General features: G+C 41.3%; 1 protein-coding gene across 2 annotated transcripts; it reads left to right on the top strand.

The window, feature by feature from the left end:
- The first annotated feature begins 1655 nt into the window (after window positions 1-1655).
- Window positions 1656-10976, top strand: cdh26.1 (cadherin 26, tandem duplicate 1). Of its 2 annotated transcripts, none has more exons than XM_040192512.2 (19): window positions 1656-1936; window positions 3246-3287; window positions 3382-3474; window positions 3579-3734; window positions 3811-3955; window positions 4038-4207; window positions 4302-4430; window positions 4517-4702; window positions 4781-5049; window positions 5204-5349; window positions 5430-5660; window positions 5744-5965; window positions 6348-6469; window positions 6552-6617; window positions 7188-7244; window positions 7393-7464; window positions 9295-9333; window positions 9454-9525; window positions 9748-10976. In XM_040192512.2, the coding sequence occupies exons 1-19, from the start codon at window positions 1910-1912 to the stop codon at window positions 9964-9966; spliced, it is 2463 nt and encodes an 820-aa protein (XP_040048446.2). In that variant the 5' UTR covers window positions 1656-1909; the 3' UTR covers window positions 9967-10976. The 2 variants fall into 2 exon arrangements, with proteins under 2 accessions (XP_040048446.2, XP_040048447.2); XM_040192513.2 differs by having other exon boundaries at window positions 1668-1936; window positions 7191-7244.
- The last annotated feature ends 1895 nt before the right edge of the window (window positions 10977-12871 follow it).

Here is a 12871-nt window from a genome sequence, read left to right as displayed (position 1 = left end):
CAGAGTAAAAACACCACAAAGGAATGCTAATAATGTTGGTGACAATTTTAAAAAATGCTTCGGAACACTGGGATCGCTCGACCTTTGCTGATGCCGTGATCGTTGCTCCCGTTCATTCTGGGTGTTGGGAGGAGCCGCGGGGGGCGATTGCTCCAACAAAAAAAGAAGTCTGATTCTATAGTGTCACTTGATTTATTACCTCAGTAAACACTGTGAACGTGAGTTCATGGTCTCAATGGTTACAAGTCCTACATACAACATAATTACTCTCAAATGTGTTCTGCCACGTTCTTTTCTCAGATACTTTCTTTCAATTATTCAATTATTGGTATTCGTTTACTATAGACACAAATGTCCTTCACCCGAAGCTAATGACGCAGACAAACTTGTTTTTTTAAATTAAGGGTGAACTGTCAGACGCCGTAATAAAAACATTTCCCCCTTTTGGATGCGTGACAAAATAAAATAACTATGATTACCTGCAACCTGAGGCTAAATCTGTTGGTAGCACTTCCCATAAAGATGTTGAGTTGAGAGAAAATAGCAATTAAAATCAATCCCAGTGTCACGCAACCGACAAGCAGAGCAGGTTTGTTTGTTTTAAGAGTCAACTCCTTGTGTCAAATGCAGATTGGCATATAACATGTTTTTAGTGTGTCATATATACAGAGAGTATATTAAATCAACGTGAAAAGATTTGAAATATGATTTAAGTGCACTTTCTACATTCTGTTTTTCTGAAACCCCATTTCTAAGCAGAGCTACATTAACTCTGGATACAAAATGTTATATTGTAGTATATTAATATTATGTTTTTTCAAGATTTCTTCAGAAATAATATCAGAAAGATGTGATGGAATTGTTGATCCCACGCCATCTTAATAATACACATTATTCCCAACTATTTTACTTCATTACTTTAAAGTTTGAATAGGGCAAATTTAAATTTAATTCAATCAACATTTTAAGTGTCAACATTTTAAGCCACTACGCTTTCCAGTAATAGTTATTTAAAAAAGCCTCACACGCGCATTACGCCCAAGGAGAGTTTGCTTGGCAGCATTCCACAACTCCGCCAGACGGATCCTCAACATCTTGGATGTGTCACTCGTCATTAATTAATGAATAAAGTCACTTCCTTTTTCTCAAAGTTGCGTGTAAACACAGACATTTACATTATCATTTCCTTTAACACAAACTGCTCTGGCTACTTCATTAAAAGTAAAATAGTTGAATTTTAACACACAAAACTAATTTTATACTGTAATATAATAAATAAAAATACATAACAAATCCGTCTGACTGAGAGTTACTGAAGAGGTTACCCGAACTATCTCTGTCATTTCCAACCTTCTGATTGTAGGGTACAGCATGTCTAGGCTCGTACACCCTACAATCTATAAGTACACATACGCTTGTACAAAAGAACAAAATGTACATAATTGAAATGACAAACAGCTGGTTTGAAGAAAGTGTCACAGGGACCGAAAATGCACCAATGGGTTTAAAATGTCATTTCAAACTGCCTCTGCATGCAGGTCGGTCATGAATAAGAAATGGTAACGTGAGCCACGGAGCTGGAGGATTGTTCATCAGAGCCGAGACATTTGTTTCTCAGCACAGCTAGAAAGCCACTCCTCTAACAAAATATGTTTAGATACAGAAGCAAACACACAGGTACTTTATACCTACGCAAAAGCTCCCACTGGCCTTGCTTTGCACATATTAAACCGCACAGGGACAAGATTCGACGGATCACGTGGATGCAAACAGTGACAAACAGCTTTTGTTACCTGCGAGGTCAGCCCACCTGTAGCCTGTGGGCGTTGTGGGCTGTCTCCCCTGCCCTCCCCGTTCTTCACGCTGTGTTTCACTCTATCATTCCCACGGAGTATATCGAGGAAGGAGGATGAAGGCCCTTTCCCTGCTTCTGTTGGTAGGCATTCTCAATTATCAGCGACTATAATAAATGTTTAGCTATGTTTTTAATCATGTTGGGTGTTGTAGATGCTTTGCATAAGCAAATATGAAAAGAGGAAGTATAGAAGCAGAACCAGTTCTATGACTTAAATGATGTACACACACGACATGTGAGCGTGGTAACATGAGCCGTCCTCAGCGTCGAACCCTGTGGCGTTTTTCCTGAACTACTGTTGACTGCAATCTTTTTCTGTTGCGTGGCAGCTGTTTTCATTTTAAAATGTAAAAAAAATAGTTTTCACAGCTTGATTCTGTGTGTCGGATAAGTTCTTCAATCACCTTACAAATATCCCTCAGAACCCGTGTTGGAGCTCAGTTCACTGGGACACGGCTTGAATTATGAGCATTTCGGTCACAGCTCCAGTAAAATTTGTTCCACTTGATTTATCATGGTCTCCATCTATGCTGACTTTTTTTGTCTCACCGTCGAGCTCTTTGTTCAAACTCCTTGCTTTTGTTCACTTTGCTTGAACTTTGCTTTTAAAAGTGGTAAAAAAATAATGTAATTATTCTCGTTATTCACTCAGGTTACGATGCATTTATATGATGTTTGCGCTGTGATCTAAGTGCAAACACTATGCGCTGTACCTAAAGTCGGTTAGATTATAGCTTTTATCCGCAAGACGGACAAACCCTCCGAAAGTTGTCAAAAATGAAGCAAATTAACAACATAACATTCTAAAAGTCAAGCGCTAACATGATAGCGGCCCTTTTCACGTTTGACCTTAGGCCACGGAGTTCAACTTTAGGTAGTGAAAAGAATATAAAATAAATGTCACGTCCCTGTCAGGAATATGATCGGGTGTCAGGGATGTGGGTGGAGGAGGCAGGACGCAGAAACAAAAAGACTTTAATAGTCAAAATCACACAGGGGGGAAAAACAGCAGGCATGAAACTACGGCCATCCACGACAAAAGACAATGACGCGACAAGTGACACAAGAGACACATGGTTTAAATACACTAGGGAGGTGCAGGTGATTGGACACAGGTGGAAACTATTAGACGATCACAGGGGATGACGGGACAAGGCAGGAAGTGAAGTTACCCGGGGACACGAGTGGCAGAAAACTACAAAATACGACAGGAAGTGAACCACACCATGACATCGGGTTGAAAAGTATTTAGCTATGGACATCTTCCCTAATTAAGAAAAGGCATAAATAATCCCAATACTCTCTGTATTTGATTAACAGTGAGTCAGGATTGAATGAAGCGTGATCATTGCTGTCGTGAGTGTTTTATTATCCCCCTTCCCTCTCGTAGGTTGCACTAACAGCCCTGGTAGAGCCTCGCCGTGGCAACCAGGTCAGCGGAAATCCAAACTCCCCCCGAAATGTTTTCCCTCCAACCGAAAATATCAAAAATGTTACGTCAATGATTTTCATTCTGGTTTCAACAGGAACTTTTGGTACGTTCCAAAAGAAGATGGGTCCTGTCAACGATTGAAATAGAAGAAGAAGATACGGGGCCATTCCCAAAGGAAATTTCAAAGGTGAGGACATCAGTTTGTAAATTGAATAACCAATCAATACCCCAGGTGAAGTACGTGAAGTGTGCAATAACACTAACAGCTGCCCGGCCTTGTCTGCCCCCCAGATGTATAATGACAAGAAGCCTGCTACGGGGGTTGTGTACCACATCAGTGGGATGGGCGTGGATAGGGATCCGAAAGGAGTGTTCACCATCAACGAAGACACCGGAGTCGTTTACGCCCAAAAATCTGTGGACAGGGAGAAATACAGCCTCTTCGAGGTGAGCGACGTGTGGCGATTACTACATTTCTTAAAACCATTACAAATCATTCTCACATCTGCGCCTTTGACCACAGATCCAATTTGATGTCTTGAACAAAGAGACGGGTCGATCGATAGACCGGGAGCTCTCTTTCAATGTCGAAGTGAAGGACCTCAACGACAACCCGCCAGTTTTTGTGTCTAAACTAACAGACAACGTGAACGAAAATACAGAAGAGGGTGAGTAGCGCGGACGGCTTGTGGTGCAAATGATCTGCCACTGGTCACTTCTAAAACTCTTTTGCCTCCTTACTCCTTGAAGGGGAAGCCCTGATTCAGCTGGAGGTCAAGGACATAGATCAGAAAAACTCGCCCAACTCCACGTTCACCGTCAGTATAGTTTCACAGAGCCCGCAAGAGCCCAGGATGGAATTGAAGGTGATCCGTGACGGATTGGCCCACCTCACCCTTAAAGGGTGTCTTAACTACGATGTGAGACTCGCTGTACCTGGCTTCATACACGTGGAAACGCACGCACTGATTTTTCAATGTCAAATTAAAATACCAACATTTCGATGTGTTATAGAAAGCAAAGAAGATTGAAGTGATTGTTGAAGCGCGCGATCACGGAAAGCCGTCGCTCTCCTCCACGGCTCTCGTTACTCTCAACGTCGTCGACAAAAACAGTCATCTGCCGACCTTCAGGGAGAAGAAGGCACTCATTCTTTTATTATTGAGTAATTACTTGCTTTTTTATTTTTTAGAATTGATGTTAAATATGAAACTGTTCCGTCTGTCCAGTATCAAGCTGAGGTGCAAGAATCGATTACCAAGGACGATATTTTGAGAATTGCGGTGGACGACCAAGACACTCCGATGACTCCCGGCTGGCGCGCCATATACTTCTTCATGAAAGGAAACGAGGAGGGAAACTACAAACTTGAAACCGACCCTGTCACTAATGAGGGTATCCTGAGTGTCATCAAGGTAATTCTGCTTCATTGGTCGAGAGCAGGTCAAGCTAAAAGTACACAAATCAACCTAAACCGGTGTGTTTCTTTTTAGGGAAAGGACTTTGAGAGGACAAGTTACGCTTACCTGGTGGTCGGAGTCAAGAACGAGGAGCCGTTGTTTGTTTGTAAAAGCCAATCGCCGGCTGGCCCACCTCCCTCTCCGGACAGTGCCAACATCACCATCAAAGTGATCGACGTCAACGACCCACCGTTCTATGAGAAAGATTCATTTGACGTGTACCAGAGAGAGGAGGAGGGGCCGGGACAGGTGCTGTTCACTCCGAAGGTTTTGGACTCTGACTCCGATGTATCCAAAATCAGGTTGGTGTCCACATGCAGAATTATGCTGAGAAATTACGGTGTAACTCAAATGACTCGACTGGTGGTACCTAAGTTTTTATGAGCTTCAATTGAATGCTTTTAGATAATATGTTCTGCCCCCCCCCCCCTTCCACTTTCCCATGCGAATGATCAGGCATGTGCTGTTAGAAGATCCAGCGGGTTGGGTGACCATAGATAACAAAACTGGAAAAATCACAACGGCCAAGAAGATGGACAGGGAGTCGCCCTTTGTGAATGATGATGGAATTTACAAAATCGTCATCGGATCCATAGATAATGGTACAAAGGAGCCCTCTCCGTTTATTCTAATCAAATACAAGACGGACGGTGCATTCTTAACAATGTGTTGTTTTTCCTAGGTGAGCCTCCACAAACAGGTACCTGCACTGTTCTGATCCACCTAGGGGACATCAATGACAACGAGCCAAGCCTGGCCAACAAGAGCGTGATTATGTGTGGGAACCACGTCAACAAGGTCATGGTTCCTGCCAGGGACCCCGATGCCAATCCTTTCAGTGGCCCGTTCACTTTCTCCTTCGGGAGTGACGACAAAGCTCTGATGGAGCGATGGAAACTAGACCCTTCCGTTGGTCAGTGCATGTCTGCAAACCCTGCTTACTGAAATAATCACATGCTGAAATGCGATACTTCACACCTCTCTTCACACCTCCAGGTTACGAAGGCGGCCTCGTTGGCCTGAGGGCGCTTCCGTTCGATAACTACTCGGTGCCCCTGGTCATTCAGGACCAGCAGAACTCGGTGGGACGTCACACGGTGCAGGTGGTGGTGTGTGACTGTGGAGACGGAGACGTTTGCCTCAGCAGAAAGTCGTCTTCATCCAGCTTAGGGGCGGCGGGCATTGGTTTCCTCCTCCTGGGACTCTTCTTATTGTTGTGTGAGTATGGAAATCAGTGGCAAAATGTATAAAATCAAGATAGATTGTAGATTTAACACACCTTAATTTAACCTGTACAGACATATATATGTATGTGTATATTATAAATATATAATATTTTAAGATTCTGCTCTGGTGTAGGTGTGAATGTAACTACGCTCGGGTACGAGCCCATCAAGAACCTTGAAAGTTTTTTTTTTTTACAAAATGTACACACACTCACACCTAAAGGCTCTTCAACACAACCACAATCTCTACTGCTGGCCTCCAAGCAGCTCCACCCTCCGGCTTTGTCTCAGCTCTTCATTTAGCTCAACATGACACTTGGCTCAAGAACCAGTGTGTCCACGTTTTTTAACACTCTTCTGATGTGTGTCTCCAGTGCTGCTCCTCCTCTGCAAGTGTCAGTGTAGGGAAAAGAACCATCACATGCCCATGGTGGAGGATGAGGGCAACCAGACCCTCATCAAGTACAACCAAGAGGGAGGGGGGTCAGCATCCACGGTGGGTTGTGGGCAAACTACAGTATGCTACTAAACCAGTCACACGCATCAATCTATTTATTCTCACTGTGACTTCTCTGCAGAGTGAACCCACGGTGCTCCCGACTCCCAGAAACCACACGGTTGTGACTAAAATGGGAAACGCGCAGGTACTCCTCCAACATACATTTTCACAGGTGTCTTGTGTGCAGTCGGAGTGCAAGTCACAGCTTGTGTCAAAAGTTGGGACTGAATAGTAAAAAACGAACAACTTTTAAAAAAAAAACGGGCGGTGGTTTAAAGAATGCAGCTCCTAATCCTCCTGAAAGGTCAACGACAGCTATAATACAGTTACTTTGATCGTTTAACTGAAGTGACAGCAGATAGACAGGTATGTGACACATTTATGGCACACGTTACGGGTCTTGCACAATTTTGCAGAGCAGAGACCTTAAGTACAACGACCTGATTCAAAGAAGGCGTCTCGGATTGTCAGGGCTGCTAACAAAATGGGATTACCGGACCTGTTTTTAATGCACAGAATGCACAACCACAAAGCATCATGCAAGTTTGAAAGTGTCTGTAAATGTTTCATGAACCTCTGAGTTTTCTTTTCCAAGCGTTGAGCTAGAGAGTTCTCAAATTGAGCACTCAAAAACAAAATGTTTTTACTATTTTTCTTCACCTCTGCCAACTCTCTGTTGCTTTGTTCTTCCTGCGGTGCTCAACTCTCGGCCCAGAAGGCTCGTCCAACGGCCCAGGACGCTTACTTTTACAACAGCGCAGCGTTCACCGTGGTGAGTAACAGGCCTGTAAATAGACTCCTTTGTGTTGTTTGTAAATGCACAAGATGATTAATCACAATGATTAAAAGCCAGGTGCGGTGTGACGTTGGTATTGTTCAGGACCTGTCGCTGTCCTAACCGGACTGTATGTTTACTACAGAACTCCAACATGACCTTGCAGAGCATGCAGCGCCGAACAGGCACGTTCAGGAGCCAACGCAGGCAGAGCTTGGTGAGACAGTGATTACCAAGGTTTTTCTTTACGGAGGTTTTATCAGGTTACTCTGACAAACTGGTCATTCTGCAGAAAAGGTGGAGTTTAAGTAGCACAAATATTCTGAAATGTATTTCTCCGTTCATACCAAAAACTTCTTTTAATCTATTAACCAACTTCTAAACTTAATGAATCCACAAAATGGCGAGCTTAGTGTATTTTTTTTATTATTTTTATATATTTTATTGAATAATTCATTAGGATTCTTGTCATTGGTGTCACTTCTAATGTAAACAACATTAAATGGTCAGAAAAATTGCTTTTGTCACAACAACTTGAAAATGTTGCTTAAGGTAGAGTAATGGAACTCTGAGACCAAGAAAAAATATTTTATTAATTACATTTTTTAAACATTGTAAGGATTAATTTGTTTTACCACATCATTTATTTCTGCCAAACTAACAATAAAAAAATTGTGAGATCTAAAAAATATGAATGTACTATAGTATCACCAATCAATACATAAAAAATGGCTTGAAATGTGAAAAAAATACATCTATAGTATCACATCAGTGACCCAATATAACATCAATCACATTCTTGAAGTCAGCATTTTTAATATAATTTCCATACATGTTTCAAACTATTTATTAAAAACAACTAAAGGACTAGGGCTAGCCACCGTAGACAAACGAAATTGGAAATTAACAGTGACGCTTTAAAAACAGTCAGTCTTGCCACTGGTGTTACCAGGAGGAGGAGTAACACCAGTGACTGTAACACCAATAACAAAAAAAAACATTTCTTTTTTTTTTTACAAAATGGCTCCCATGTGTCAGATCATATGTTTTATGGAAAATCAAAACCATTAAACTGTTCAATATAAATCAGTTTTAATGTTCAATTTTGGACCTTGCGACCAAGAGACACCAATGACAGGCTTAAAAGCTTCATTCAAAATTCTCCCGTATATCATGGTGTGTTTTGAAGGAATAAAGTAAGACATATGACTTACCATGTAGCTATGTCCACTGCACTTCCTTAAACGACCTCTTGATTCAGGAAGAATCTCAAAGAGTCAGTGCAGTATTTCAAAATAAAAGTATTTTGTGTCACAATCACACCAATGACATCATTCTGTGTGATTGGTAGTAATTTCATAATTTTATAATAATTAGGTATTTAACACGGTTTATTTTAACCATGTGGATGTTATATTTAATATTTGTAATTTTCAATGTAACAATAAATTAGTAAATTAATAATAAAAAAAATTAATGAATGTTTTTTTTTTTTAATAAAAAAGGGCTCGACTTCCATGAAAGACAAAAGTGACAAAGCAATTCCTAGATCTTTGTTCTTTAAATACCTTTCCAAAATGTAACATTGAATATTGGATGAATAAACTTAGTTTAATCATGCCAAGGACTGTCTTTACTAATTGTACATATATCATTATGCCGTTTTTAAGTTAACGTGAAGGATTTTGGTGTCTGAAGTGATGAATGACAGCAATTTTTTTCGAGAATGACCCAACCGTGTTTTGTTGAAAGTCTGCACGCAACCTCCTTTAACCCACTAGGGGGCCCTCCCACATTTGCTTTAAAGCAGTTATCGTTTCTAAAAGAACCATAGCGGATTCTTTTAGGGTACACTGTGTTTACTTCAATACTACTACTCAATAAAACGTGGCTAATATTGATTCATCGTTATGTGCAAATACAGCAGTTTAATATATAACACTGACCAATGTTCCAGTTACTTATTTATTTTCAATCCACAAATTCAGTGACAATGAACTCAACTGAGGGTGGCAAAGACTGAATCTGTCCATTTCTTTAATTTCAGTACTCTACATGGGAGTCCAACCGGATGAACAGCCATCAGGTAAATAGTGCAGCTCAATAGTTTCATTTAAGGTAGTATGTAAAATACAAACATCTTTGACTCTCACTGTCAACCGTTTCGAATGCGCAGTATTTTAAGAATCCTCCTCTCTTTGAACAGGGCGGCTCCTCAAGATACAAACGCTCGGTGAGCCTTGTATCGAGTCATCACATCTCAGACCACATCGCCAGGGTAAGGACCAGGGCTGTGCAGGAAAACAGGCACGGCCCTAAAACGAGTGGTTTTATAAAGGGAATCTGGTGCTCAGGCCCACTGCCCACGTTGTTCACAGGTCTCCGGCCCACAGATATAAGACCCAACTTCCTTACTCAATGCGTTAATATATGTATTTTATACATGTACGTTTTTGACAACATGACCATGACATCTTTGTATGGTTTGTCAATCCTGCAGAGAATGGATGAGATTAATAGAAACCACACACAGCAGTCAGTGAACCAACCCCACGAGTACGCCTACGAGGGACAGGGGAGCAGAGCCGAGTCGCTGGACGAGCTGTCACTCGTCGACCTGGGGGATGATTTGACGTTTCTGGATGACTTGGGATCAAGGTTCAAGAACCTCGCAGACGTCTGTCACCAGACAGTTAAAGAAAGAAACATACAGCTTTAAAGGCCATCGCTGGACTGGAATTATCATGCACTGGCCTGACCAGATCTTTGGGGAAACGATGTACACACGGTTGCTTTTGGACTGGAAACACATTTTTACACATGAGTCAGATAATGTGTATTGGCATTATTCCCAGAAATCATCACAACGTCACAAACGCTGTATTTCGAAAGCTTGAAGATGGAATTAGGGCACTGAACAAACTGTCGTGCATGGGTGGCTTTGAAAGGTCGGGTTTTGACAGCAACTGGGTGCGTTTGCTTGTTTTTTTACTTTGCTGCTTTGGGAGTGATTGTAGGCGAGTGTGAATGGAGTTGTGTCAGGGGGGGGTTTCTTTTATGTTTTATACTGGATGTGGATCTGTGGAAAGTGGAGTATTTCATGGTGTATTAGAAAAGCTTTTTATTGACCAGGACCAGCTTAAATCTGTTGAACTCGTCCTGATCCGTGGTATTGTTCCTACTACACAAGGAGCCTTTGTGGCCCGGGTTAATGATCTGATACACTGGGAAGAAGTTTTGGCTGAACTATGTACAAAGAAAGAACATAGTCCAGTTCTCTCTTTGTTTTATTGTGTCTTTCATCTGATATCTTATGCATATTGACCAAAGTTCAAACCAAACTTTTGTGTCGTTTCTGTGTCGTGGACCACTGAGACTTCAAAAACAAATTGCCACTAATGAAAAACGTTAATGTTGATTTCCTTGGGTAAATAATTGAGGCGTCAACCTCAGGGTCAGAAAAGTGAAGCCAAAGCAGAAGTGTTTGAACCTGCCTTCTGTCTAATGTCCATGAGTGGGAAACTCCTCTGGTTGCTAAACAGTAAATAATAGTACATTCCAGATGGAAATAGGGAACGATTTAGGGCGGAGCTACCTCGCCGTCGACAGTTGTTACTTTCCATTTCTTTTTTTTCCGGTAATTTTCGTCATTCGGAATATAATTGGGTTTTTACTTATGGAAGTTATGTGTAACATTCGGGTTGCATGAAAATAAAAATGTTTAACCAAGTTGCTCTGATAAGTGTGTTTTGTAGAAACGTAAAACCTCTTAAATCCCCAAGGGAGCGCCTCCACATTTGTTTTAATGCACCTGAGTTGCGTAAGAAAACATTTTTGTCATTTAAAAAAAATGTTTCTGTTTAAATACAGCTGTAAAGATGATACACGACTGTATACAATCCCGTGTGTACACCTTTACACACGTACGTGCTTTGCTGTGTTTTTTTATATTTACTCTACCTCTGTTGATATGAATGATGTGAATCCTGATGCTGGCAGAAACAAGGAAATGTAAGAACTCAATTAGGATTTATTTGGCTCAATGAGCTTTAGAGGAGCCCTGTGCACTAGAACTAAGCAGTAATTAAGTAGTGTCTTTACACACAAAAGTCAATAGGCCTCTTTATAGAGGTACGCTAAAGTTGCTCAAACAAGCTCAAAATGTACAAGTAAATATCTATTTATTTGGGAGGGTTTTATGCAGGCTTACTTTTTTTAAAATGGCATTTTTTTCTGTATTTGATTGTATTTATTTTAAGTTGCAGAAGCTACATCTTTAACCGAACTATTTTCCTCTCTCGGGTGCGGTGAGAGGTTAACTGGTAGCCATGCATGACCTGATTTAAGGAGTGTTGGCAGCAGAAATGTCTCATTAGAAGGTTATTGAGTTGGCTTGTTTTTTCATCCATCCAAATGTTAACACCGACCACAGGGTGTTGGTTCTAGATCAAATCTACACGATGGTTGTTTAGCAACCAAAAACAGTCTTGTAATAATAAGTTTCATTTTGACTGAAAGTTCTTGTGAACTCTGTTTGAGCTTTCGGGGGGTGTGGCAGAACCTGTTTTTTGACTTTTTGATGTACATGTATGCACTAAATAGTGCTGCAGGATGAAGTCAAGGTATAGCTTATTTACTGCGGTACCTCAGGGACTAAAGGACATTCCTTTAACTAAACAACATTTTTGGAAAACATTCCCTGTAGCAAAGCTGAATGAAAAACACCATAAGACATTGCAGCAGCAGCATACAAAATATAAGCTAGCGCCAAACAACAAAATGCATTATAAAGACTGAAACTGAAAGACCTAAGGAGGCGTACAAGTAATTCAAAGGAACCTTTGAAGGAAGGAAAGAAATACTCTCAAATTTCTTTTGTATGTATGAGGCAGATCTACAGGGTGTTGTTACAAAATCGCTGTAGTCATTTTTCTAGGGAAAGAAGGCTGCGGGGTAAACGCCTTTCTCTTACATTTCACATGGCAAAAAGGAAAGTTACCTCAAACTTGCTAAGGATGTTGCTAACAAGTTCAAATTAACCCTGCAGTCTGGCCATTTGGTGCCGACGTGTAAATGAGACAAAATAATTTGTTGCGGGAAATAGTACAGAGCAAATATCCTCAGCTCCTTCCCTTATTCGCAATAATGAACACGCCTCATCCTCGCTTCTTGCCAGAATCCTGAGCCAGCTTCCACACACTGACCAGCGCACGAGCACAGCGAGTCTTATTGTTTGCCCCAAATACGCCCCAAGAATTGTCCAAAAGGAAACAAAACCACAAACACGCTGCCAAGGTTTTCAGTGAATGGAACTAACGGAAGTTACTCTCACTCTCTGCAGAGGTAATCGAAACGGGAAGTTTAGCGACGGAGACAAAACCCTTTCCTAAGGCTGTAAACCAGATGTCACCAAACTTTTTTCTCTGGGGGCCACATTATCGTTCCTGACTATGATGGGGGGCCGGGTCCGGGTCAGCTAGATAACGTAGAATTGTATGATCAAAATGACCACCAGCAGGCCTCATTGTGTAGTAGAGATAACTAGCCTGGCACAGCCACCCCACTACTATATCAACACTTGATTCCTGGCACATACTTGTTTATCTTTATTAGCGGTTTGCAAA

This window comes from Gasterosteus aculeatus, chromosome 2 (assembly GCF_964276395.1).
Source record: "Gasterosteus aculeatus chromosome 2, fGasAcu3.hap1.1, whole genome shotgun sequence".
Classification (NCBI taxonomy): Eukaryota; Metazoa; Chordata; class Actinopteri; order Perciformes; family Gasterosteidae; genus Gasterosteus; species Gasterosteus aculeatus.
This window is presented reverse-complemented; position numbering and strand designations above follow the sequence as displayed.